General features: G+C 42.3%; 2 protein-coding genes across 8 annotated transcripts; one reads left to right on the forward strand and one right to left on the reverse strand.

The window, feature by feature from the left end:
* Positions 1 to 85: 85 nt before the first annotated feature.
* slc29a1a (solute carrier family 29 member 1a) lies at positions 86 to 24,952 on the reverse strand. 7 transcript variants are annotated; one of them, XM_047029422.1, is made up of 13 exons: positions 24,874 to 24,952; positions 24,217 to 24,316; positions 7,988 to 8,062; positions 7,800 to 7,881; positions 6,414 to 6,595; positions 5,695 to 5,834; positions 4,894 to 5,028; positions 4,581 to 4,769; positions 4,175 to 4,278; positions 3,875 to 3,983; positions 3,645 to 3,730; positions 1,464 to 1,663; positions 86 to 1,285 (listed from the first exon to the last, which is right to left on the reverse strand). In XM_047029422.1, exons 3-13 carry the CDS (start codon positions 8,014 to 8,016, stop codon positions 1,174 to 1,176), a joined length of 1,368 nt encoding a protein of 455 aa, XP_046885378.1. In that variant the 5' UTR covers positions 8,017 to 8,062; positions 24,217 to 24,316; positions 24,874 to 24,952; the 3' UTR covers positions 86 to 1,173. The 7 variants fall into 7 exon arrangements, with proteins under 7 accessions (XP_046885378.1, XP_046885377.1, XP_046885381.1 ...); XM_047029421.1 differs by lacking the exons at positions 24,217 to 24,316; positions 24,874 to 24,952 and adding an exon at positions 19,985 to 20,167; XM_047029425.1 differs by lacking the exons at positions 24,217 to 24,316; positions 24,874 to 24,952 and adding an exon at positions 13,516 to 13,709 and having other exon boundaries at positions 4,175 to 4,260; positions 4,590 to 4,769.
* mtrf1l (mitochondrial translational release factor 1-like) lies at positions 24,462 to 27,071 on the forward strand. The gene is made up of 7 exons (XM_047029427.1): positions 24,462 to 25,192; positions 25,283 to 25,362; positions 25,485 to 25,668; positions 25,903 to 26,066; positions 26,187 to 26,304; positions 26,432 to 26,568; positions 26,770 to 27,071. The coding sequence occupies exons 1-7, from the start codon at positions 24,736 to 24,738 to the stop codon at positions 26,983 to 26,985; spliced, it is 1,356 nt and encodes a 451-aa protein (XP_046885383.1). The 5' UTR covers positions 24,462 to 24,735; the 3' UTR covers positions 26,986 to 27,071.
* Positions 27,072 to 27,482: the final 411 nt, after the last annotated feature.

The following is a 27,482-nucleotide window of genomic DNA, read 5'->3' on the forward strand; positions in this document are numbered from 1 at the left end:
ACTTTCTGCGGCCAGCGTTTCTGGAAATGAACGAGGGTAACACCTTTTCACACCAGTCTAAATGAAATTAGGGACCTGCAGTTAAGAATACAGAGAGGAGTAAAAAATACACAAGGGTTTATTTTTTATGACAAACTCGGGTTGTAAAGGCAATGAATTGCATATTTGATAAAAAAAAAGGTATTTTCATGCCGCATTCCAATTCAACACAAAAAACTACTATGCCAGTTAGGCACATCACATTTAAATAATTTGAAAATACAACCTGACAAAGATCCACCATGTTATAACTAGTTTAAAATACAAAATAGTTTTGATGGTAAACGGTTCATAACACTGTTCAGAAAACTAATGTATCTATCTATACAGTAGCTGCATGTGGTCTTTTGTGCTTTTAACTGCAATTTTTATAAAAGTTATATGTCAATAAGACAGCTATACCGTGAATATACACACAAATATTGGCATAGTCTTGGAACATTTGACCTTTAAAAAGGCATTTCTAAACTATAACGTTTGTACAATTCAATTAACATCACATAACTACATTAATAGTTGGATAGTCTGACTTAGGTCACTCACAACACAAACACAGAGTTTTGAAAATGTGAGGTGTACTTGATTTAGCTTCCATGATGGCAATGGGTAAATATATTGGGAAATCATTTGGCATCTCAGTTTTGTATTGAACCTGGGGCGGACTATACCCAATACAATTTGACCAGTTTAAACTGTGAAAAGTTCATTCGAAACATTGGACAAGATTTAAGGTTTTCCTTTTCCTCAGCTGTTTTAGAGAAAAGTGACTGAGATTGAAGCCCCTTCCACCTCAGTGCATATTCAGTCCTCCCTTGAGGACGTGATGAATGTCGAAACAGAACATAAGTCAGTACCACAGATCACAGCTGGAAGAAATTTCAGTTGCATTCTTTTAGAAACAGAAATATCTTCATCAGCTACTTGAGAGGTTGTAAACCACAGATTCTTAAGACTCCAGGAGGTTTTGAGTCTGTAGTGTTCAGTACACGGTGAACAGCGAACTGTTGTCTGACACAAACACGAGTTTGCATAAAGCAATGGATCTTATTCTTCTTCCCCCTCAAAACCCCCTCTCTTCCAGTCCGGGTTGAGGGGTGGAATCAACATGTCCTGAGGTTGGGGGTCCTCAGGGTTTCAGATCATGATCCTAAACGCGAAGGAGAGGGCGGCTCCCAGAGCCAGACCCAGGGACAGGAAGAAGGCCATGATGGCTCCTGCCGTCTCTGACTCATGCTGCGCCACTTTCCTGTAAAGAGACGGGGGGGAGAGAGAACCATGAGCATCACGCAACAGAGCTGAGAAGACATGGGAAGTTTCACTCAGGACAACGGTTTATGAATTCATCCTGATAAAACAAACATCTAGGTTTGAGATCCCAAAAATGTGCATCCTTCCCCCCCTCCTTCCCCTTTTCTCAGACATACTTGGGTCCGAAGCACATGCAGAGGCTGGCCAGGTATCCGTTGGAGAAGGAGAAGAGGATCATGAAGATGATGTACCAGGCATCGTGGGAGAAGAGCACAGGCAGGTAGCTCCTGGGCTGGACGTTACACAGCATGAAGAGAGGCACAAACACCAACCTGAGGCCTACCAAGGTAGGCAGCCACATGCTGTCCTTACCAGGCTGTGAAGGAGGGGAAGGGAGGTCAGTATATTGTAATAAAATTGTTGGTAAAAAAAATTATACACTCCCCAGTGTGGTTGCAATCAGGAAATCCAATATAAATCCTCCCTCAGTGGGACTATCCTCCCTCCCTCAACCTAATACATTATTTGCTTTGCATGCTTGAACTCATCCTCCATCATCCATCATCACACTTCTGGAGATTTGCCTGTATCGTACAGCAAACAAGAGAACCAGAACTTAGCTCTTCCTTGTTCCTTGTATTCCTGTAAGTCCGAGACAACATCGTAAAGTTGTCACAGTGTGATGGGTAAGACTAACAAGAGTCTGGGGTTTGCTCCAGTATCTAGGCTGATGCATAGAGATTCTATAGAACTGAAGTGATCAACAAAAGAGATCTTATGCCCACCCACTTTCCAGAAGGGAGCCAGCCCATTGGTTAGGGTTTTTTGCTATAGCCTGGCCTCATTAAAACCTCAGCTAACATAATTTCCATTAACTTTGTGGAGAAAAGGCCCCTGACCCTTTCAACTCACTCTCCAAACTCGGTTGCATAATAGACAACGCTGGCCTGTATTGTTACCACCAAGGCTTCTTGATGGCTGCCTTGAATCTAATTATTGTAACTGGACAATTGAATAGGATATGAGTACAGGAATGTGGGGGGATTGTATTAAGATAGGAATGTATAGACTAAACATTGCGTGTGTTTGTGTTTGCGTTGCGTTTGCATACAGGCATTTCAGTTCAGACTGAGAGGAGATATTCGCAGCTACCAAGGACAGCTAATGCAAGAGTTAACTTTGACTAGCATATAGAGGGGAAGTCCAGTCAAGGATTGAAGTTATTGATTAGAAACGAGTGTATGGGAGGACAACCAGATAATCAAGTGAAGCCACTTACTAAACTGAATTGGAGGGAAATTAAATCAGATGTAAAACGGTTGTCAGATGCTAACCAACCATTAGCATCTAATGTTAGCATCCTAGGAGCTTGGTCCGGACTATTCTAGGACATTCACAAAGAGCAAATGTGGGAAATCTAGAAGCCTCCACCCCCTCTTCCGCACCCCTCAAGCTACTTCCTCGCACCAGACGACGTTCCAATATAAACCCCCGGCTTGCACATCAAAAAGCCCTTGATGTTCCAACTATTGTTTTCCTTTTTTGTCATGTTCCACAGAACCGCTGGACCATCGAAGTTGAAGTCATGAGAAGTTACTGCGTTCAAATTCCCTGAAGATGCATCAGGGCATTGTTGAATGAGTGTGTCTGTGTCTCTTAACTCAATGATGAGATTGTGTAAATTGGAGAAGTATCTCCCGCAAAAAATATTTAGATACAGCGCATATTGGATGTGTGTTTAAGAACCAGGGTTAAGAGGTTTTACAAAGCTATTGCCATGAGAGTCTGAAGCCTATCCCAAATACTCTGTGGGTAAGTGGAGACTGAGGAGAAACAAATGTTTTCTGGTTCCAGGGGCTTGGCCGGGTGGATCGGTGTTGCAGGCGAGAACAGATGTTGTGGGACCCCAAGCCAACAAACTCTGGCTATATCCAGATCTACACTTAACTTTTGTGTCAGATCTAATTTGTTCTGACCAACATGGGAGTGTGTTGGAAGAAAGGAGGTAGGATAGGCTGGGAAACTTGGAGCTAAAGGGGAAGTTTTGCTGTATCAGTGGTGGTGGGAGGGGGGTGGATGAGTGGGTTGGAGGGGGGGTGGGGGGGTGGGGGGGTTGGTACTCAGGTGTGAGGGAGTCAGGTGGCTGAACAGTGCGGGAATCGGGCTAGTAATCTGAAGGTTGCCAGATCGATTCCCGGCCGTGCCAAATGACGTTGTGTCCTTGGGCAACGCACTTCACCCCTGCTGTAGACACTTCACCCTACTTGCCTCGGGGGGAATGTCCCTGTACTTACTGCAAGTCGCTCTGGATAAGAGCGTCTGCTAAATGACAAAATGTAAATGTAAAATGTACTCACCCACATACAGACACCAGTCAGGCTCCTCCCAGCCCAGTCCATCACATTGAAGAGCAGGAAACACGACACAGGGATGAAGTAGGTGTCTGGGAGAAGAAGACAACCTCAATGTCATGATCAGCAGCTGAAAAACAGTCCTTGTGCTACAGCATCCATCCTCTTTTGTGACGAGGAGGATTCCTCTGAAAGGCTGTTGAGGTATCACTGGTGTCATTATGTTGACCTCTCACCCCAGGCACCTCCGTCAGCCACGGTGGACTTGACCTCCACTGTGATGGCGGGGAACGTTCCGATGGTGACGGTGAAGACAAAGCACACAGACAGGGCCATCACCCACATCTGTAGGACAGAACACACACACACACATCCACACAGCAAAATCTGTCTTATTCCACCACAGGCATACAGACTGGTAATTGACAAGACATCTACAGCGGAGTGTGCATCTGTGACGGCTAGGCTAGCTCTGGGGGTAGCAGCGGGGTTAGACTGAGCGTAGGTAAAAAGACAGCGATGGAGGAGTCCTGTACCTGTTTGAAGATGCCAATTACAGAGGGTGTGGACTTGGTGTCTTCTTCAGTTAGACTGACCACTGGCCTCTTCTCCCCTGGGCTGTCTGAAAGAACAACACACACTGAAATAACACACATACAGTCAATCACACTTTCACTCACACAGAGGCAAGTACATTCATGGACTCCTAGGGCATTTTACATTGAGCATGGGAGGACCTCCATGTGTGGTTTGTGGTTTAAAGCCAGAGTGTCATTACAGACTGAAGGAGACACCAACAATCAACAACATTCCAGATCTAAAAGCTCAGTATTTACAACAACACATGTGACCCCACCCCCATGTAAACATGTCTCACAGAGACTAAACGGACAGTTCGACAGACAAAACAGGCGAGCAGGGATAGGAGCGATCCATCCACACCTGTGTTACCTTTCCGGAGCAGATCCATCTTGTTCTCCTCGTCGCCCGAGGGTCTGGAGCCGTTACACTCCAGGTGGTACTGGAAGAAGTCCATCTGGGGAAGGACGAAGTAGGATAGGATGGCCAGCAGGATCACCACACACGCTGTGATGAAGTACCCAAACGCACTGTCCTGTAGGGCAGAGCCACCTACACACACACACACACACACACAGAACAGTAGGCCATGAGGATTTGATTTCCCACTCCTGAGGGGAGAATTCAGGTGTAGGAAAATGTGGCCGGTTGGTTGGTTGGTTAGTTAGTCACTCACTAGCCAGGGCACAGATCATGGAGAAGGCAGCGAAGGTCCCGGCCAGACCCTGGCCACTCATGATGGGGGTGGTGTAGGAGGCTGGCAGCATGCCCGCCAGACCAAACAGACTGCCCTGCAGCACGGCACCAAACGCTGAGGGCAGAGAAACAGAGACACATGGTCAAACATCCATCATTCAACAGTGCATTGCAGAGGGGTTTTAAAACCACATGTTCCCTCTCCAAAGTTCCCCTTTCCAAAGGAAGCAGAAAAGTCAGGGAGAGGGAGAGTTGGAAAGTGGAAAGATCTTGCTTTGGGGGAAACACAGATTGTGGGTAAAAAAAGAAGAGGAGGATGTAGTCTCAACTGCACACAGAGATGGAACGGGATTCTAGAGAACAGTTACAACTTCCCAGAACAAACTTCAACGCAAGCAACAGGAAACATGACAGCGGAGCGTGTTGCGTAACTTGTTCTTCGTCTACACTGCCCTCCAATGAATAAACTGGTACAAGGAAAATAACTTGATGACCAACATCAAAGCCTTCCTTTTGGGTCCCGCCGTCCTGCCCTCTGAACAGAGCAGAGATGACTGTTCTTCACGGGGCTTCAGGGGGTCAGGCCCAAAACCACCAGGGGAGGGAACCTCACCCTGCTGCTGTACCCCTCTGCAAATAAGCCATCCCAGTCGGACAGATTAATAAGCAGCTTAGCGTCATGCAGGAGGAAAGACTGTGTGTGAGTGTGTGTCTGTGGTGCGCGTGTGTGAGACTGCATTCCTGCGTGTGTGTGCACTTCCCCCCCCCTTGCCTCACTCACAGTTGATGCAGATGATCTTGATCATGGTGAGGCAGAAGAAAGACAGGGGAGTCACGTCCACCTTGACCAGCACAGCGGTCATCAGGAACACCACCAGGATGACCGTCAGGCTGCCCGAGATCCGCAGCTTCTGAGGGATCCTGGGGAGAGGACACAAGTTCTGCCTTACAATAAGGAACTGGATCAGGTGGCGAGATCTGTAGTAGCCAATCTTCTAATATGTGCTATTTTTGTGTATTTTCTGTTTATTTGTGATGGTACAGAGGAACATGTGCTCAACGTGGATATGAGTTTATTGAATTAGGAAGTTTGCCTTTTGCTCTACTTTCAGACCTGTAAGACTGCTGTGGGAAATGGGTAAGATGCTAGTAGGTCAGACGAGGGAGGAGAGGGATTGAAAAAGAGGTGAGGGCCAGAGAGGAATGTGGGGAAGGGGATAAAGGAGGAGAGAGTTAGATGAATAGCATTCCTGGGTGTGTTTTTCCAGGAAAGCAGGAGCCCCTCTCTAGATCTCGCTAAATCCCGCTCAAATTAAAGCAAACATACTTCTGGCCAAAAGGGTTTACGTATACCCAACATATACTATGGTTCACATATACATCAATATACCATGGGGAGTGTGTGGTCCCCTCTGGGGTTGTGGAAGGGGCCAGTGGTCGGCTGTGTTCTCCTAGCCAACCTGGAGTAAAGACCATGTGTACATCAGTATGCGTCTTCACCTCTGGTGGATGAAGGAGTTGAGGCAGGTGAAGATGAGGAGGGGCACCATGGCACACAGCGTCATCACGTTATTGAACTTTGATTCCAGAACGTTCCGCGTGTCCACGCCTGGCACCGTCGAGTTGAGGGTCTGATTGGCCGTGTCCTCGCTCTGTGGGTCTTTCAGGCGGCTGGTGAAGTACTGGGGAGGGGGAGGTAGGGGGGACAGTCAGACTCTGTACCAACCTGACACCTAATGACTGTGTTTGTAATCTAGCACACCTTGGGTTGTCGCAATCAACTTGAATAATTATCACTTGGTTCAAGAAATACGGTTGAGAATGTAATTATTCATGGAGATTACATGCTCAGTCATCTCAGACCTCCAGAGGCCAGAGGGGTTCATGTTGGGATCTGACCCAGGAGGAGTCAGATTCCAACAGAGACACCTGGGGTTGACCTCACGACCAAACCTACTCTACCCCCAACTACCTCTGCTATCTGGTGTGCTGCTCCGGGGCAGTCTACGAGATTACAAATGTGATGTTACCACAGCAACACATCTGGTTAATGCCATGACTCACCCTGGGGGAATCTGGGTTAAACATGAGGAATAACTTAATGAGACAACCCTCTCAAAGTGGAACCAGTTAGTCACTCACAACAAGCCCTGATGTCACTGCTTTTTTGTCTTCTGCTAGTTTTCTACACAGGGTGACCAGTGGCTAAGAGGTTGTGAATGACAAGTCATGTTCCGCAGTAAATGTGCAAATGTATTTTTTAGTCGCAGACACGGTCAGTCATAGACAACAATGTGTCAGCTCCCGGCAACATCGTGGTAAGTTTGAGTGCACAAGCTGCAGCTCTATGACATAACGAGCAAGCACTTACAGTAGTTACCACTGCTGGCATATAGTAGCTTCCTCGAGCAAAACGTGCAGAAACAAGCACCAGGCTCTGTCAGTTTCTTGCATCAACTGCCAAAAGGCTCGCCATCTCTACCTCTTATCCACGCCCAGCGCCATTTATTTTTGAGTCATTGGTGGGTAAGACATCATCCCCCAGGCCTCATAAATTAGCACTCCATGCTTTCACCGATAACGCTAACGTGTTGTATGGATCTCATTCCCACCGTGTTGCCGGGACCCACCTGCTTTGCTTCTGATAGGCTTGTAACAGTAGTTATAGCTGCGTTCCTCTCATATGATTGGTAGGGGAAATCAATTGACTCGAAAATATTAAACCGCATGCAAGTTCCCCCCCAAAAAAATAATGGTTGCACGCCCGAGATCCGGCACAGTGCCGGAATACATTAATCCCTGTGTTTTCCATACAGTGTTCCCTCTTTATGTGGGATAGCCTTTGAGTCATTGTTTAGCATAACTAAACTGGAAAAGAATAGTTACCATGGTTGCAGTCATGAAGAAATTCCATGGCAGAAGGGTTCCCAAGCCCAGGATGAAGAAAATGATCCACACCGCATTATACCTGTGCACACACACACACAAAATGTGGGTACAGTACTCATTGTCCACATGTAGTAGTACATATGTCCGCATAACATGAAAAGACTGAGAAACTGAACATAGCCTACCGATCACGAGGAGCGTTAATGGCCGTCATGGTCCTTGATTACTCCAGGAGTCACCTAAAAGATGTGGGACTGTGTCTGAAGAGAGAAACACACAGGCTAAGTCTTGCAAAACATCCCTATTCAAAGAGAGCATGAGTCATTTGAAACTTGTTTAAAGTGAATTTTGCGTGTTGAGCAAAAAGTCGACAACACTAACACAGAATGTTAACAATGTTGAAAGCACTGTAAGAAAATTAGGTTAATTTAAACAAATACAAAATTTAACAGTTGCTGATCCCAGATAACATGGTGTTGCAACAGGACAACCTTAAATCTATTTTAACAATGTATCGCATTCCTGTCAAAAATGCATCCAAAATACATCCCACTCAGTCACAAGACATCTGGCTCTACTGACAGTTGGGTTTTATGAAAATAATTCACTTACTCTTACGTCTGCAGCAGGTTAATCCCAAAGTTTGAATGAAACTAGGGTTGGGTGCACAACCTTTACCCTTTTATAGGGGTCTGCAAATGTTCCTCATCCCCCATCCATATCTTTTCAATTACTCTCTCCCTCTCTCGTCCCTTCTTAGCAGAGTTAATGTTACTCTCCACCACTGTGTCCCTCTCACCCTGACGAAATATGGCCAGAGAATGCTCAATTCTAGGGGGCGGAATCATTTGGTACCTCACGGTTAGATCAGAATAATTTTTTGGGGTCATAAATTGGGGGGAGATTTTTTACATTTGTGAATCGATGTGAATAGCTATAAGACGATTTTTTTCCCCCACCACTACTAAATTCTATTGTCACTTTCAGTCTTTACTCATAGCTGATAGTGGTTCTCTGCGTGTTGCGTTTTCTTCGGAACGTTTCCCAAACAAGATTCAAATTTCCACAGTATAAAACCACAAACTATACAACACGAATATTGTTGTATAGTCTATGGAACAGAAGAGAAACAGAAATTGCCCCAGTCATCATCATAGTCATAAGGTTGGTCATGGGTAAAGCACTGTGCCCAGGTTTAGCATTTCTGAATACTGCTCACTGTGTGCGAGTCTGACAAAGAACCAAATCCCAATGGCCGGAAGGGGCCAGGAAAATGTAACAGAGATTGTAGGAACAGCCAACAGTGAAGTGCATTTGTGTTCCTGAGCCCATATATGTGAGCACACTTAACTAAGTGAACCTTGGAAACTAGGGACCATTGTATACAGTTTAAACAAAAGTGATGGTAATTTCCCCAGTGCTGCGGTCGATTAAAATAAATTGCCAGTGCGAGTGCATGGGTTGCTGACACGTGAGAATGCAGTGTTTCCCACACATAGACTAATTTGTGGCGGTGCGCCACAGAATCAACACCGGCCGCCACACATTGCGTTTCGTAAACATTTTTTTTTATCGCTATTTAGGTAAAAACACGCAGCGTATTCGTTCAGCTGCATTTCCTTTCCCTGCTCTCCCTCCGTCTCTTTCACGCACGCGTCTTTCTCACATACACACACAGTCACTACGTCAGCACACGTTAGCAACGATGCATACGCCGTTCTAGTGAGACCGACAGCTACATCAGCGAGCCTTCAGCATTAGTGCCGTAGCTAAAGGTCTAGGAAAGTTGAGGCTACTTTTCGCTAGGTACCGACGGACATGTCTTAATCGAAGGTTCCCCTTCGTTGTTTTGGTGAGAAGTTTCAAGAGCTAGCTACTTACCCGGCGTCATGGAGCCGACCAGTTAAATAGTTATTTAGCACCCTGTATGCAGCGTCGCTACCTGCATATGCAGAAATTATTTGTTTGTTGTTGTTGATTGATTTTGTGAATTATTTCGACCCCCCCCCCCGGTCTGACATGAAACAACACCCCCCCCCCCCCCCCGCCACATATAGCTTTCTAATCTGTGGGAAACACTGGAATGAATGTATTCTATTGCCGACAGTGAGCAGAGCAACTTCAATGTATAGTCCAGATGATTAGGATTACCTGGGTTTGAATCCTCTCTCACTCTCCCTACATTTCCTGTCATTCTTCACTATCTATTCAATTAAAGCAAAAACGCCCTACAAACTAGCCTACATATCTTTTACACATCATGTTGAAGTGGAGCAGGACCGGTGTGTTACCCATGACTCTGGCATGAACAAGTGGACAGGAGACTAAGTCAAACCCTCTAGGTGTTTGAGTGCAATTTAACCCTTACAATTACGTTGCATTAAATGTAACCTATTTTTTAAAAACTCTAGTGGTAACCACCCTTCAATTTTGCAGAAATCTACAATGTATGTGCTCTCTTGACCAGCCCAAACTGGCTTGTGTATTTCAACTTTAATGCCCTTTGGGGGCCAGCATACACAACAAGGATTTCACTTTCGCTCCTGAGCAATCCCTCTCTCATCTCCTCCCTCTCCACCAGCACTATCTAATAAGGCCAAACTTTATTACAGCCAATGGAATAAGAGCGTCAATGGCATGTCACATGGCTGAAGGAATCTGATCTGTTCATTCTGCCTCGCTCCGTTGAACGTGTCATTGGACATGCCAGCTGGCTCAGGACGACCCCCCTGTGGAGTGACTGCAACTGCCCTAACCCACCCCCCAAAGACACTTTAATGTGGTTCCTCACCATAACAAACTTACCCATATATCACTGTTGCAATGAAAATGAAGATCAAACATTGTAACTTAACACAAAACTATTTCCACTATCAAAAAACAAAGACAAACCCACAACCATATGACTTGAACCAACAGTATAATTTTGTTATTTATGCCGATATTATTGGTGGTCCCATGCATGGAAACCCTTTATATTGGCAGAATACAGACCACAGCCTATGTCACATCCTGATCACTAATCATAATTGAGGCGGACATGAGTACATTGTTCTGAACAGCATACCTCAGAGACAGGATGCATTCCTAGACTGGTGGTCCCTTTCTACACCCTCACTATAGAGAACCGGTCATATGAGGTGAGAAGAAACATTCTTCTCAACATTTACCAAGGCATGTATAGAACCCAAGGACCATATCACTGTGACACTGTCCATGACATTAAAAGCGGGGACGTGCATTTCAAAAAGAACAAAATCTTGGTTTCAGACACAAAACTATTTAAAGCTTGCAGTTTTTACAAAAAGATTAGGTACAGTAGAAAGTTATGGAGTTGCCGGGTGCGCTTAGCAAACATTCTCAGGTTGTTTTCCCCACAAGCTGAAAGTCAGTTGATTAACTGTGGGCAAGTTCCGGATACTTCCACTCAGGGGCAAAATCTGGAAAAGCTATCAGAGTCTTCCCAACACACACAGATTACAGAGAAAAACCACCATTCATATACAAGTATGCTTTATGGTCAGTGAATCAGGCCAGAAAGTTAAGTCATCATTAAACAGCCCATTAAGGTTCATGTCCCACTCACAGATTCTCTGGAGTTTGGTTTCTACTCTAATACCATGGAATCAGAATCATAAAATGGTTTATTGCCAAGCAAGTTTACACATACGAGGAAGTTGCTATGGTGGTTAGCTGTTGCATAACAAACTGGGAAAATGGTTCATGAACTATTCCTAACAGATTGGGAATCAAGCCCTGAATTACCTTTTTGCAATTGGGATAAATAACCATTTCAAACCATAATTGAAAATAATATTTTAGCTCAATTTTGCCTGACTACATAACGTTTTTTTTTTTTTTTTTTTGTGAATGACCTGGACTCCAAAAATAGCTGGGATAAAGAGCAGGGCTTCACCGGACCTGGAAAGACCCAAAGGGTAACCTGAGGATGGGCCAGCATTGTGCTTAGTGACCTGGGCCTGCCCAGGCCTGGCACCATGACATCCTCCAGCTGCTAGCCCAAATGATGACTAACTATGTCCAAACTGGTGACCTTGGATGGCTACTTTGTTGACAGGGAGCAAATGGGATCATTGTATTGCAGAAACCTTTGCAATACCACCCACTCCTGAAGCTGGCCTGCATATCATTTTGGCCTTGCTTCCCATTGAACGAGGGCCAAATACTGGTTACCTAGATCTGGATGTAGCTGTGTAGCCAACGATACGGCCTGTCTCCTTGGCCCCAATTTAGCACATCAATAGGACTTTTATGATGATGACGGTTTGATGACTAAAACCGACCGCTGCCGAGTTCCCAGTAATATTCCCCACTGCTTCTTCTTTGTGTCTCAGAAGGTAGCTCCTCTGGCTGTGATACATATTCAGTGCATCACTGTCGCATGGCCTGAGTAGCAATGGGCCACTGCGCACAGCAAGCCTAGGTAACAGTGTTGCGTTTTGATGTTTCTAGGTACAGAAGAATGGAAAACCAACAAGACTTTGGCATAGCTGTATTGTTAGTACAGAAAAAAAACCCAGAAAGAAACAGGCTGATATAAGATTAGCCTAACCTCTTATGAATGCATATTTATGAATTTGTTCTTATTCAAACAGTTGTCTTTGAGCTGATAGAAGAGACTAAACAGCCACCCAGCAGGTGTGTGGTGCATTGTTTGGGTGTCTGCACCATGGCAGATGTCCTTTCCTTTGGTCACGGATAATTTGAGTACAATACCATTCACGCGGTAGAAAGACTGAAGGGGTCACTAATCACATTCTCTCTAGGACCCTCCTCTTCACTCGAAACCATTTTCCGCCGGCATAAAAAAGAAATTGTTCAAATAGATTACCATGTCAGTTATTGAAATGTATAATATGTTGGCATAGAAATTAAGCATTGACGCTATGAACTCTAACCACGAAGTATGTGGAACAATTAAGCAATTCAACTCTCCAAGTAGATTCAGTCGCATTACTGCCAGGGGTCTATCATCCTAGAAGTGGCCACAGTTCATCAGCTGTTCTCTGCTAGTTGCACCAAAACAAAGAGGTCTTTCTACCGCGCGTCTGTGGGACACAGCATATATGCAACAAAAAAAGTTTATGAAAAATCGGATAGCGCTTTAATTGTTATTCCTTGCAAATGTAGTCCTTCCGGAAGCATAGTTGGAGAACAGAGTAAAAAACATCAATTTTCCATTACCCCGTCAGTACACGTGCTTCCATTCCAGATGTCTGATCAATTATTTGACTGTCTAGACACGCAAGGTTTATCAGTTGCAACAGCGTGCAACAGTAGAAATGTTTACATCCTAAATGTAAAGTACAGGCAAACTAGTTTCTAGTTTAGATATCTGTCTGTGGTGGTAGAGTCTTGCAACATGTGCGACCGCTTCGGCGCGTTTGTGACAGGGTCAACAAAGACTTGCACAAGCTGTATCAAGTGAGAGCATGTCTTGGCCAACGCAGTTTTCTTTAAGTTAGTTACCTACGTAATACCAAAAACGGTTAACGTTCAGTTAAGATAAATATATTTACTCTCACCGACTGGCGTTTGAAATAGAAAGGAATAACTCGATTTTGCATTTTTGCTGGCTAATGTGCTCCATGTGTTGGAAGATGTTCACTTCATGCTTTTAACATGAACAGTAACAGTACATTTGCAGCTGAATTTACAGTAAAAATTCAAAGATAGAAAGCAATAGAGTTACCTTAGCGAGGATAGACAGTAGTCTTGAGTCTGTGTGATATGGTTATGAGGTGAGGACTGAAGCTTCCCATGCATCCTCATGGTCTTCAGCTACTACGGGGGTGCTCGTGACAGAGGCGGAGCTCGCCAGTGCCTTGTTTTTGGAGCAGTGAGTCAAATAGAAATCTCCAAATGTTTTTAATTATATGAAAAAAGAACATATTGGAATATCAAAACGACATGTTCTACCAAATAAAATCTTAAAGGTAGCATTAGCCTAATACAAGACCCTATAACAATTTAACCCCATGAAATTCAAATAATGTTGCATTCATACAGCAACCACATAATCTTGATGTATATTATAGGTATAGGTGTATTGCTTTTACCTTAGTCGAGATATATAGAATACAAGTATCTAAAAATATTTGTAAATTTTTCTTGTAAAGCTTCATCTTAATGAATACAGAGTGAATCCATGCTGTGAAAGTATCCTCACACTAAGCTGCTACACCATTCCTCTTTGGTTAAGGAAAACAAGTCACAAGGCCGACTTGTGATTTACACTTAAGACGGCACGCTGAGTCCAATCAAGTTAGTGAGACAACCGTAAGATCATGCATGGGACTGTGGCATTCCTCATGACAGACAAGCCAGCATGGAGATACACACCTGATCTGCAAACCGTGTGACGAGACAGTTCACCACTCAACAGCCCACAAACTGCAGTCATTCTGCCTGATAAAATCGACCATGCTGTTTGGTACCAAAACGTCAGTTTGCACAATATCTGTACTGTCCATACATCCATCTCCACTGCTCATGTTATCGTTATGTTAATATTGCTGCTATTGTACTTTTGCCACTTTTGATTGCTGGTGCTACTTTTATTGCTGTTTTGGGTATTTTTGCTTTTTAGATGTATTTCTATTTACTTTTTGGGGGAATTTGTATTCCTACAACGTGGCTGTTGACTTGTCTTGTAATAATTGCACTGCCCTGAATGACCTGTGTCAAACTGTGCATATAACAAATACATTTAGTTGACCTTTGACTAAGGCGATGAGCTGACAAATAGTGAAGCATTCAGAGAAACCCTTAGCGAGGCTCTCTGCCGGGTCATTTCCAGTAAGTCCACATGTTCTGACTTAGAGAACAGCTAGACAGCAGGGGATTTCATCTCAACAGAAAGGAGCTACATTTTATTGGGTTGAACAAACTGAACTGTTATCATTCCCTATCGCATTCAATAACAAACACAGTCATCACAAATGGGGTTTGAGAGCCATCTGGTTGAATGGAGTCAGCCTTAAAAGATCTTAGCTGTAAATGTAAATTAAACTGAGTTTGCACAGGATACGCAGTACACTACACTTCACAATGACAACACATGTCTTCATGTTTGATCACGATGGCCATTATCCAGAATCAGTGGAAGGAATGACTGGAGGCCAGTGTAAGGGGTCAGTTTATGCTGAGTGCATGGTGTGGGGTACAGCCAACAATGTTATCTCATTCCATGGATACTGTGAAAGGACACAGACTGCTCACAGTCGCTACATGTATCTTGTTGATCTGGGTTGAAGGGGATACTACTATTAGGTGCAGATTTTGTCAAGAGAGAGGGGAGAGAGAATGTGTGTTTGTATCTGGGACAGACAAAAGAGTTTGTATTAGGGTGTTTGAGAGAGTGCATGAATATAAGTGTACCTCTTTTAGGACAATACTGTAGCCTACTGTAGAAAATAAATTGTAAAAAAAAAAAAAAAAAAAAAAAAACTTTTCCGCTTGGGCTGTCTGCTGTGGCTTTGTGTCAATAATAAGAATGAAATGAAGTGATGTTTATGTTTAACCTTAGGCAGTGTATGTCTGGAGAATGCTGAGTGTGACTGTTGTTTGCTCTTCCAACTGCCGCGGCGGTGAGCTCCCACACCCTGTCTCGTCTAAAATAAGACTCCTGTGGTTTTGGAAAGGAATCATAGTAGCATGACTGTGGAAGTCTTTCCTCCTACAACTTTTCTGACATTGCTGTCTGAAATCCACCAAGAAGTCTCGATCCTTTCAAACCAACCCCACTCTCCTAACAGGCAAACAGTGTAACACTGTTACATTTGAGAATAAAATAATCTAATGGCTGCACCAATAAAACCAAATGATTAAATGTCTGAATCATGGTGGCCCCAAAATGTTTTGAGTTTGGAATCATATAATTTTTGGCTTGGTTCCTTTCATTCTCTCTTTCCATAACCTAACCCCAATGGTTTTCTCTGGCTTATGGTCTAAGGAAAAACTATCTTAGCACAGCAGCACACACAGAACAGAACACAACAACCATGACAGTGTTTTTCCATGTCTGTGATGTTGGAGCGTCAGGGAAAGAGACCTTGCCCACTCATCCTGCTAATTCATATTCTTATTTTTATATATATTTTATATTTTAAATTGTTTTATTTTTAGATAGTTTAGTTCTTAGAATTAGTCAAACTATTGTACTTTCACTTAATTTAAGATCCATATATTCTTTATTGTTTGCACCTTCCTGCCACAGTAAATTATGTGTTTGTGTAACATACATGGCGAATAAACCAAATTCTGATTCTGTGGCAGATTAATTTATACATTTGTTCTCTCCATTCAAACTCATTCAATACTGCAATGAACAAGACTAATTCAGATAAGTTTAAAATACTTTTTCCTGTACATTGCATTTTGTAATAATATAACATACGCTTATATTGAAATTCAGAGATACAAATTGAAGATGATGGACAACTTGTTGACATCTACTAAGTTTATACACTTCAGACGCAATATAGACGAATGGAAACAATACAAATATCTAATTTTAGTCCATCCTGTTGCGTTTTTGTTGCACAACAAACAAACAAACAGAGGCAAAAAGACAAACAAGAATGGAAGTAGCCTCAAACTAAGATAAGAAGTCAGTGAGGAATTCCAAAGGAAAGCCTTTAGGGTGAGAGGGTCCTAAATCCCAGGATGGATAAGGAAAATGTGTGGGGGATAAAACCCTCTCCCTAACCCTAAGGATGGACCTCTGAACTGGTAGAAATCGGTAAACAAACAGAGATCAGCAGCCAGGCTCCATGAATCAATTTTCCCTGATTTTTATCATAGCATTCTATTAAAATACATATACCGACGAGCAGGCCATATACTGATAGCAAGGGTCTAGTCAGGTCAGATGCACAAGAATGCACAATATGTTTGACCAAGTATCCAATCATAGTTAAACTAGCCAGCCATCTGAATAGATGTAATTAATCTGTTCAGTTATTGGTTCCTTGTGTTACTTTTTCCCAAAACTGGGCAAAGCAACAACTGTGTATGTTTATGGTTCTCAGTGGAGCTTTACTGTGTAATGTTGCATGTTCGGTGTCCCTTACTGATTTATTCAGGTGTGTGCATATCTGTGGATAAGTTTACGCTGTGGCAACTCTGAGACTGAGACACACACTGACTGGTTTATGTGAGTAAGCTGTACGTGACATACCTGGCAATGTGTGCTATTTGTCCTCAGAGTGAAGCTACTTCACACTGAACAGACATCAGCTGCAATCAGACCACTTCCCCATCTGTTCCTTTTGCTGGAGGAGGAAATTTGAACAGCCCTATCAACTTGTTAGACAACTCTGATCTTGGACGGCATAACAGTAGATGATATGGCACCAATTGGAAATGGACCTCCCCCCTTTGGACTGTGCTTGAACAGTCTTCATACATTTAAACAAATCACATAGGCCTGTAAAAAAGCCATTATTAAATTGTTCTTTCACAACATTTCTGAGGATGAAAGTTAAATTGAGAACAAAACAAGGGCATCTGCAAACAGACAGAAGTCGGTTACAACAGCAACAGACAAAAGCAACCAGCACATTGCGACAAGAAAACCCCAGCACAAACCTAAATTGCAAAAAATGTCTGGAGACAGTTCCCAGCCAATATGTTGATAATAATGTACCAAATTGTCCGTGTAGTAAACTACGCACAAAATGATCCCCAAGTAAGCCTGGCCTAATTTGGGGACCAAAGAGCAGGGCATCTATGCCATACTGAGATGTACTGTTGAGTTATGACAGATTCTAGACAAGCAAGATTCAGACTTATTCTGGGTTAAACCAGGGAACAGCATGATACTCTGAGAAAAACGACAACATTCCCATAGTAGGAAAGCATGCATATGTACCAAACAGACCTTACAGTTAGCCATAACAGCTGATGAAGGTGATCTCATGACAAGATGTTCACTGTACCGCACTGATAAGCACCACAGTACGTCCTTCAATACAAGTTTTACCATTTATACACTCTTATGCTTTTCTGTGCCCAATCATGAAAAGGAAACATCTCCTATTGCTATAAAGATTGTTTTTATACAAATGTTTTGTTTCAATCAACAGAGTAGAGCTGAAATCAAATAATTTCACAGTCTAACACAAGATGGGGTATAAGATCTGTAAGTTTTTTTTTGCTGAGTATCCATCCCTGTCTACAAGCTGACCTGGTACTGAGTCCACAGTCATAGGTTAGTGAATTGGTATGAGGCACCAAAATGTCATTACCCAGGAATTTGGGAATCAATATTTACTTTTTCCTTCTTGGATATCTTGGCGAAAAAGATTGTGTGTAAGAGGATAGTGAGGACAAACCCCGAGCCCTGGGGCAAAATCTCTCGTGTACTCTCACATAACTGTTCAGATTGGGTGGTGGTAGAGATGTTAGGTATAGTGTCTAAATTATCCTCATTCAACTCAGCCCTCTTTAAGGTTATATAAAACGACGGTCCGAAGTAGAGCATGGCCATAGCGTGTCAAGGCAGGGCATAGAGTCTCATTTAAACCTGGAAATATCACACAGGTGACTTCATAAGGGTCTGTGGAATTCATAAGCCATGGCACTGGCCCTCAACTTGCCAAGTGAATACAGAGCAAGCGGTTCTCATCATTTATTTAACATAACCAGATTTTGGAATGTTGAGAAGTCTATGTTGGATAACGTTTTTTGTAAAATAGGTAGCCTACTGGCTCCTGGCAGTTTAATATCTATAGCTTGATTGAACAATCTCAGTACAGCTTGAAACCAGAGAGACTGGTCAGTGTGTATATTTTAAGTGGCTTCATTAAGATGTAAAAACAATCCTGAGCCTATTGTCTTGAAGAAAGCTAATGTGAAAACATTCCAACGCCTTTAGGTAAAATATACTTTCAGGGATTCCAACGTGTTTTCTTAATAAACAGTCTAAAACTGCTGAGTGGATTTCACCTGAGACATGCATTCTTTCAAGTTGATTAATTTCAATATTTCATATCCACTGCCATTCTCCCTGGGACACCTGGAGGAGGGAGGGGGGTACTGAATTGAACTGTTGTATCTGCAGTCTGGTCATGTTATCTTTCATGTTGTGTGTGATGGATTGTATGTGTTTTTTAATAACTGGCTGCAACCAAAAATCCCAGTAGCTGGATTCCAAAACATTTGACTTGATCTAGAATATAGTAAAAGAAGAAGTAGTTGCACCCTGCAGAAGAGACGACCACAACAATCTTACACATTACTTGTGGATGTCCCCTGAGGCTGAATTTCATAATTTAACAAAACCATCGGTAGCAAAACTTTCTTGGTTTGATTTCCTCATAACACCATCAACCCTATCTATACCTTAAAATTGCAAAATAACAGTGCCAAAAGCACTACTGATAAGCCACACACACACACACAAACAAAACCACTGATGATAAGCTTCTCCATCTCTGCACACACAGACAGACGGCCCAGAAGGAAGAGTCAATGCAGATATGGGAACTATTCTCAGAACTCTCACGCGGGCCCCCTGCGGAGAACTGACACACAGTAAAGAGCTGTGGACAACATAACTCGACCACTGTGCAACTCCAATGTTTGTTTACAAACGTAGATGCTATGCAGCTAAGAAAACAAATATGTATTTCTCTGTTTCTCACGCATCAAAGTGAAATACATCAAGTGATTACAGTGGCTGACTGGCTGTTTGAAGGGCAAGGGCAAACATAAAAGTCCGCCAGTGAAGTGATAAATGTTGGTTGGTAATTCATGGAATACTTTTGGAATATTACATTTCAACCTATGTAAAATATCCTTTGAATATTACATAACATTTTCCCTTCATTCCGGATGCTCAAGAAGCCCAAAACAATTCACCGTTGCACAGCGTATGCGTGACGGTCTAAAGAAGGCTGTGATGCACCTGTCTCGAGGTAGCGCAGTGCGATTATGTGATCAGCCAGCCATGCATTCTGTGTTTTAATGATTGGGGTTCATTTGCAAAAATTTCGAACAACAATAATAATTTACGATTTGCACCTGCAGAATATGACATTTGACAACGTCGCGTCGCTTCTCAATACAAACTCCTTGCTCGTTCGAGTCTGTATCAGAGTGTTCGCAGCAACCTCTTTAACATTGAGCTGCCTAAATAGATGAATAACAGTACTCACGTTTGAAGCTGCTGTGTTATATTATCACGTGGTCAGCTGCACTGCATGTTTGTAAGAAAAGTTAATAGGCTATCCCTTTTTCATTCCGTTATATTTCGCTGTAGTAACCGACCCTCTTGGCAACTCAATTTGGCTGCAGTCATTCTGAGGCCCGTGGTGGCGTGGCACAGTGCAGGTCGCAGTCAGTACGAGTCCGGTTGTCCCAAATTCCTATACAAACTGCACGCCTTTTGGATTTTCTGACTACAAATCCAAGTTTAATCCTTTACTATTGGAATTCACATCATTTGAAAGTGGGGTGGGAAAGTCATTATGGAAAGTTTTCCACTACAATATATCCCACTATATATAGGCTATCAACTTCTTCCACTCCAATTGCTTAGGTGCAACTTTATGGAAAAACATTAACATTCTTTTCACTCTACAATAACATTATTTATCATTCAGTGACAAGTACAATAGAGTATAATGAAGTCATCTCTATCAGTTTACACCCATTGTAAACCTAACTCGAAGTGAAAAGGACAGTGTCTAGGGTGAGATTTAAGGCATCTCTGTGGAGTAAAAGGAGCTGCTGGACATACGTGCTTGGACTCACAAAGGCCACCCAGCTATGAAGATGCACTTGAGGGGCTATTTTTGTTGGCCAATTCCCGTTTTATCTTCCCCTCTCTTACACTACAGAACTTGTCCAATAACCAAACAGCAACTGCCCGGTGTTGCGTCACATGCTGCCTTGCTTTTAATAGCACTCCCACAGCCTCAGACTGCGTGAGGGGATATCTGGGTCAGCAGGTGCAACTGACCTACACTAATGATAAGGTTGTTTCTTCAATGACACAAATGAGAGACAATGTAACAAATGCTAACTTGCTAGCTCCCCCTTCCCCTCACATGTGCCTGTTAATTGACTGGGCCTCATCATCCCTGGAAACAATATCACACCACAGTGGCCCCCAAGACTGAGGGGAATACGTGCATTTGTATTATGCCAACAGGTGCCAATGCCTTCCTGTGTTGCTACCGATCTATTTCATATTTGAAGTTGCTTAATTAGATGTTTGTTTAATCTAGCAGTCTCTGTAACTGTAAAATGTATGTATTCAGAATGATCTAATTATATAAACATGTAATTTCCAATGAAGGTTACAATCCCCTTACTACGCTGTATAGACCATGTAAATCATTTGTATTAAGACATTCATCTGATACATGTTAACTTTTTCATTCACATCATAGTCTAATGAACAGATATTGAATTGTATTAAGAAGACCAAGGCCATGGGATTCAGGGTAGTTCTAACAAACAGCACCATTGTTACCGTGCTTGTGAGCTGCAGCTGTTTGGCTGACATTATAGGGACAGACACTGTCTTCCCTTCAGTCAGCCCTTTCTAAGTATCAGACCCCCCCTTAAAACTAATCTCATTATGAGAATGTACTGTACTATGAAAGTACAGAGAGTATCCAATATTATGTACATATTCTATATATTAACATACAGAGTTGTGCAACCGGATCCAATATACAATACAGTAAACCTATTGCCTGATTAATTATAAAGGTCAACTGTAGGCTTCTATTTATAAAATATAAGAGGCCCATATAACAGTTTCAGAGGACTGCTGTAAGAGCATATCCTTGCTAAATCATTTTAGCTCCATTGTAGCTGTCTGGGTGCCCCGCAAAATTGCTGTTAAGAGCTGGGCCCCCCTTAATTCCCATGCCTCTGGTAATCTGTGGTGACACAGCAAAGTTGCTGGCCTGACCCATTTAAAGAAAATCCTTCAAACTCCCTTGAATATTTAGCACATCATTTAACTTTGAGAGAGATGTACGTTTCTCTCCTAGTCTGTGGCATGGTCTTGGAGTCAAATACAATTTGCTTTCAAGAGGAACAGGCCAACAATGAAATGGAGAGTTTATTAGGCTAAAATAAGGCACATAGTGAAGGATGGCTTAAGACGGCATCTGATCTGTCTTGTGATAGTACCCTTAGCTCCACTGACCTAGTATCACACTATGAGCCACTGGAACCTCGCTAATAGGTCTACAGGGGTGGTCATTTGTGACTTCAGGGCTGATGTTGTAACTAGATTAGGACAGTTAGTTAGCATTCTGGAAATCCTAGGGCATTAAGGCCAAGCGATATAATGGGCCCCTTACACTGGGATAAACACAGTTGTGTCTCAAATCGTTTGAGACCACCATGCCATGACAACCATTGTGAATGTTACAAAATTAAAAATGTTTACCACTAGACTCTTACAATAAAGTCAATGATCCAGAGCTTTGGGGAATAACACTGTGACAACATTTTATGGAATATCTGTGTGGATGCAGTAGCTAGTACAGTGCCCTTGTGTAAATGAAAGGGAATTTGAAGGAATCTGGCTAAACTCTAGCCTGCCTTAAACTTTGCTAGTGTTCCAGACCATGCCAGTTAATACAGTTTGAACTTACATTTTGTGTAATTTAAATTGCATAACAAATAAAAAATGATAAGCAATTCTGAATGGAGAGGGATATGGTTAAATTATAGCAATGGTTCAAAAGGAAAAAAGTATCTGAATCAAGCTAGTTAGTACAGACTACTGAAAACTGCTTACATTCTAAAATTAGATTACAGTCCAATTCAAAGAGCTAAATCTCCTTAAAACTAGATGTAGTAAGCCTGTCGACATGCTTAAACATTTGGTTGCCTAAAATATGACCCCAAAAGATTCTGCTGGCACCAAACAAATCGTTATGTTGTCATCCTTTGTTGGTCACTCTACAAATCACAAATGGCGAGAGTTTAAGGATTACTATGAAATAGCAAAGTATGCCTTCTTATTTCTGAATGAACGCAATACAATATAGAGACAAAGAGGGGCAAACAATGATCCAAAAACCTATACCAGACACATAATATATAATTAAATTATATGATAAGTAACAATACTAAGTTTGATGTGGTTAGCTCTGCACTGTCAGGTTTACTGCAGTGCAATGAAAGACACAGCCACTAGGTCAGACATGATCTGTGTACAGAATTGGATGCTGAGTGTTTACATAACTATTCAAATTGGTTGTAGGTTAAATTATTAAAATTAGACAATGAATTCCTCCCATAAAAGGAAATACGCAATGGTGAAATGCAGATATACAAGGTAAATAAATATAATTATTTTCTATGTTTTCTTCACACTGTCATCATGGTGAATTAGTCTTAAGGCTTTCCAATATCAAATGCATCCATCTCTCGCACAGTAACACACTAGAACACTCAACTAGTCCAAAATAACTGTAGTGTACACTAGAATTTATAGCAGAGCTTTAATATGAAACAAAACAGAAAAAATGGTGTAGGCCAGAATGATTGGTATGAGGAAATTGAGTTGGTACACAAATTGTGCATGGTACATTCAAATATCACACGGATATGTTGAAATCGGAGAATAATCATACACAGTAGTCCAATATATAAATCTTCCGTCGTTTATTTGGGCTTCTAACTCAAGTCAATAACACCCAGTTGTTTGAGTTCAACGTGAACATAATGTGCTCCTCTTAAAAAGCCAATTAAATGTTTGTCAAGAGTAAACAGCTCAACCTTGTCAAATAGAACTTGAGAATTTGGTATTGAATCTACATGGATATCTACCTTCAGCATCGCCTTCGTTCCCTACACGCTCAAACTTCCAGTAAAGTACACTTCAACCATCCCAAATGAGTGTGCACCACCACAGAATTGACAAATACAATCAACGCTCTGGTAACCAAAGCAGCCTCATTAGTTTTTATTTATTTGATAATTTGGGTTTTTAAATAAAGACAAGATAGGCCTATGACGGCTGAAGTCTAGAAGGAAGGACATAAATGTATAACATTTCCCAAAATAACACGGTGACTCTGCATTGTAGGGCTTTGGGAAACTTTAAAAATATAAAATAATATACAAATATTTTAAAGGGACAGAACCAGGACCAGAGGATTTTAATGACATGATCATAACCCTCGAAAAGTTGGCTATATTTTAAATTGCGTAAATTCAAATTAGAGCGACCAATACCATCCCTTTGTTTGATGCGTCCAAGATAATGTGAAAACGTATTTTGTTATGAGCCCACAGAACCGTACAATACGCTTAGTAGTTCTGGGTTCAGTTACAGGTCTCAAAGCAAATACAACATTAATAGAGAAATAGTTTTATAAAAAGGAAAGCCCAGTGAGCTTTGTATAGGACCAACCTGAATGCAACTTGAGGACAGGTGGGCTGGATGCGAGGACATGTCTCTTCTGCCATCTTTCGGTCAGAAAAGGTATTGGTCAATAGGTAGGTAACGTCCTCTGTAACAAAAAAAAGGATTTAAAAGGTCACCTTAGCAGATATCGCGGTCTTCACAGTTGACCCCAACGTCAAGGATTTCTTTATTTACAGTAGGCCCATTATAAAAAGTATTGTATTTAATACTGGCGTGCTGGTGTGACTGACTGCGCATGTGCTCCGAATAAACATGGCAGCGCCCTGCCACTCAAGAATAACTATGTGAAACCTGTCGACGGTATGAATTAAATAAGTAAAAAGGAGTCAATATAGTTGTGTTGAACGGAGATGTATCCGGCATGTTTACGAATACAATATGCAATAAGTAAAGGATAATCTTACAAGTAACATTTTAGTTAGGGTTGTTTTGCAGCAGTCTAGCTAACTAGCTTAGCAGGTAAGAACATCGGTGTATTATTACAGTCAAGACAAATTAGCTACAATGAGCTTTTCCTGGAAAACTTGTAGACGAGCTTTTCACGTTTCCATTAGGAAGTTGCATGAACTGTCCTTGATGACACCCCATCAGACCTCGTACTCTAGCATCTTAAGCCAAAGAAGATACCGAGCAGTATCTCACCGTGATAGACTTCCCAATTCGCAATTAATAAATTGCCACTGTAGAACATTCCACTCGACGCAGCCATTGAGGATTACTAAAGTACTGAATGTGGACGAGATCTTTGCTCAGAAATCTCTGCAGGACTACCTGAAGAAGATAGAGACTGAGTATTATGAATGTCTGCCAGTTGTCAACATGAGTGAAGGACTGAAAATTAGCGAGGAGGAGCTAAGAGCTAAAAGAACCAGGGAATCTGTATTAGCGCCCCTGGTTCAGTACATCAGAGAACTGGAAACAAAACAACAGGAGTTTGCAGAGACGGAAAAGTTACTCAAAGGTAGGTACGAACATGCTGTAAGTAAATAATTACCATTAACATTCTGAGACCTGACATGGTGTATTGAGTATGTTCTCATGGTCTTTAAAGATGAAGACCCAGACATGCGTGAACTGGCAGTCTTGGAGAACGAAGTCTGTCTATCAAAGATTCAAGAACTTAGACAAAAGGTAAAACGTAAACCTCACAGTGTGTGTCAGTGTTTCATTGTCACACCCCACTACCAAAATTAGAAAAAACTGAAAAGAGTGTGATCCTTCTCATCCTGTTGCTTTTCCCTTCGTCCTCTCAGATTCTGGACATGTTGGTTCCTGAGGATGAGGCAGACCTAAGCGACCTGGTCCTGGAGGTCACAGCCGGGGTTGGAGGCCAGGAGGCCATGCTGTTCACTGCAGAGATGTTCGATATGTACCACAGCTTCACCCAGCATCAGGGGTGGAGCTTTGAAATCTTGGATTACATGAAGAGTGAGATGGGTCAGTGGCATGTATTTGATTCGTTCATTCAGACTGTCACAGTGTTTGTCTTGGTAAAGAAAGCAATAGCTAATGAAAGGCCAAATACCTAAAGCTGTCTTCAGATGGTCCTCAACTGAGATACCATTATCTGGGAGTACTTTTAAGGTCATATGACATTGAATACATAAGTTTGTCTGCCTGTCTGTGTTGCGGTGTCTGATGTGCTTGTTTTACATCTTTCTCTGTTTGCAGGTGGATTGCGTCATGGGTCAGCTAGTGTCAGTGGTTCTCAGAGCTATAAAAGGATGAAGTATGAGGCAGGGGTCCACCGCGTTCAGAGGGTCCCCAAGACTGAGAAACAGGGCCGCATGCACACCAGCACCATGACGGTGGCCATACTGCCCCAACCCACTGAGGTGAGAATTGGGTTCCTCCAATAATGTGTTACCCTACGGAGCATACTATTGTGAGTATTAGAATGTTCCAGTGTCTCTTGTTAACTAAGAGTATCTCTTTCTCTTTGTTGTCCTAATCAGATCTCATTTACAATCAATGCCAAAGACTTGAAGATTGAGACCACAAGGGCAAGTGGAGCAGGTGGCCAGCATGTCAACACTACAGACAGCGCTGTGAGAATTGTTCATCTCCCCACAGGTAAGCAGACAATTAAACCTCTATTCAGATTCATTTGTGCAGCTATCTTACAAAAAAGAAGCTGTAAGGAAAGTGATTTTCTCTGTCTAGGTGTATCTTGACTGGGATCTCTGTTGTTTCCCCCTAGGTGTGGTTGCAGAGTGCCAACAGGAACGGTCTCAGCTGAAGAACAAGGAGAAGGCCATGAAAATGCTGAGGGCTAAGCTCTACAGCATGAGACTGGAAGAGGAAACCAGCAAGCGTTACACTGCACGCAAAGTCCAGGTAGGCTGTAAAACTAATATACAAATTGTGTATATTATCTACATGGCTGTGCTTAAAATTATCGATGCAGAGGACCTTTGCTGTATTACACAACCAGACAAAAGCGATAGGATGAGCAATAGGTGCCTATAACTATGACTGTATAATGTGAAGAAGTGGATTGGACTAGTGTTTTTCTGATCTTTCATCATTTTTCTCCAGATTGGCACCAAAGGAAGGTCTGAGAAGATCAGGACCTACAATTTTCCCCAAGACAGGATAACAGACCACCGTATAGGGAAGACTGTACATGGTGTGAGAGAGTTTCTTTCAGGGGAGGATCTACTGGACGAGATGAACTCAGCTTTGCATGAATTCTCGAACCAGGAGACTCTTATGGACATACTAGGAGAGGATGAACATGATGTTAAAATATAGCTGGGATTCAAAGAGACAATAATAAAGCCGTGAAGTGTGACATGTTGAGGACCAAGTGATTGTTGTTTGTTTGTCCTCATAGGGTTTGAGGGGATAGCCCATTCACACATTCCACCCACATGTGTGAATAACCTGAAAAGCACAAGTACTCATTGGGCTTTGAGGAGAACTACTCCTAGCTATTTTTACGTTTCTATTGTTTATAAATGGTCTGCTTCAGAATCGGCTGTTTTGACCGTAGATCGAGAGGATTGCAGGTTTAGTGCAACAAGCAGAAACAACTATTATTTATGTGCATACCTAAATACACTATCCATTTAAACCAGTTATGGGTCACGATCGAGATTTTAATACACGTTGCAATGCAGACGTAATGCTTGCTTAGTAAATAGATAGTTTTCCTTCTTGTTTTGGTGGGAAAAAAACTGCGGGATTATAAATGTATTGCGCAGCCGTGTCACACGTGGTTGTCTTATTCGCCATTGGCTGGCGTTTTA

Source organism: Hypomesus transpacificus, chromosome 11 (assembly GCF_021917145.1).
Source record: "Hypomesus transpacificus isolate Combined female chromosome 11, fHypTra1, whole genome shotgun sequence".
Lineage (NCBI taxonomy): Eukaryota > Metazoa > Chordata > Actinopteri > Osmeriformes > Osmeridae > Hypomesus > Hypomesus transpacificus.

Coding starts and splice junctions, on each gene's coding strand:
- slc29a1a (XM_047029422.1), bottom strand. CDS start 8,016: ATGACGGCCATTAACGCTCCTCGTGATCG. Junction 6,596..7,799: donor TCTTCATGACTGCAACCATG/GTAACTATTCTT, acceptor CCCCCTCCCCAG/TACTTCACCAGCCGCCTGAA. Junction 3,731..3,874: donor GGCTGACGGAGGTGCCTGGG/GTGAGAGGTCAA, acceptor TTCTTCTCCCAG/ACACCTACTTCATCCCTGTG.
- mtrf1l (XM_047029427.1), top strand. CDS start 24,736: ATGAGCTTTTCCTGGAAAACTTGTAGACGAGCTTTTCACGTTTCCATT. Junction 25,193..25,282: donor GACGGAAAAGTTACTCAAAG/GTAGGTACGAAC, acceptor TGGTCTTTAAAG/ATGAAGACCCAGACATGCGT. Junction 26,067..26,186: donor TACTGCCCCAACCCACTGAG/GTGAGAATTGGG, acceptor TGTCCTAATCAG/ATCTCATTTACAATCAATGC.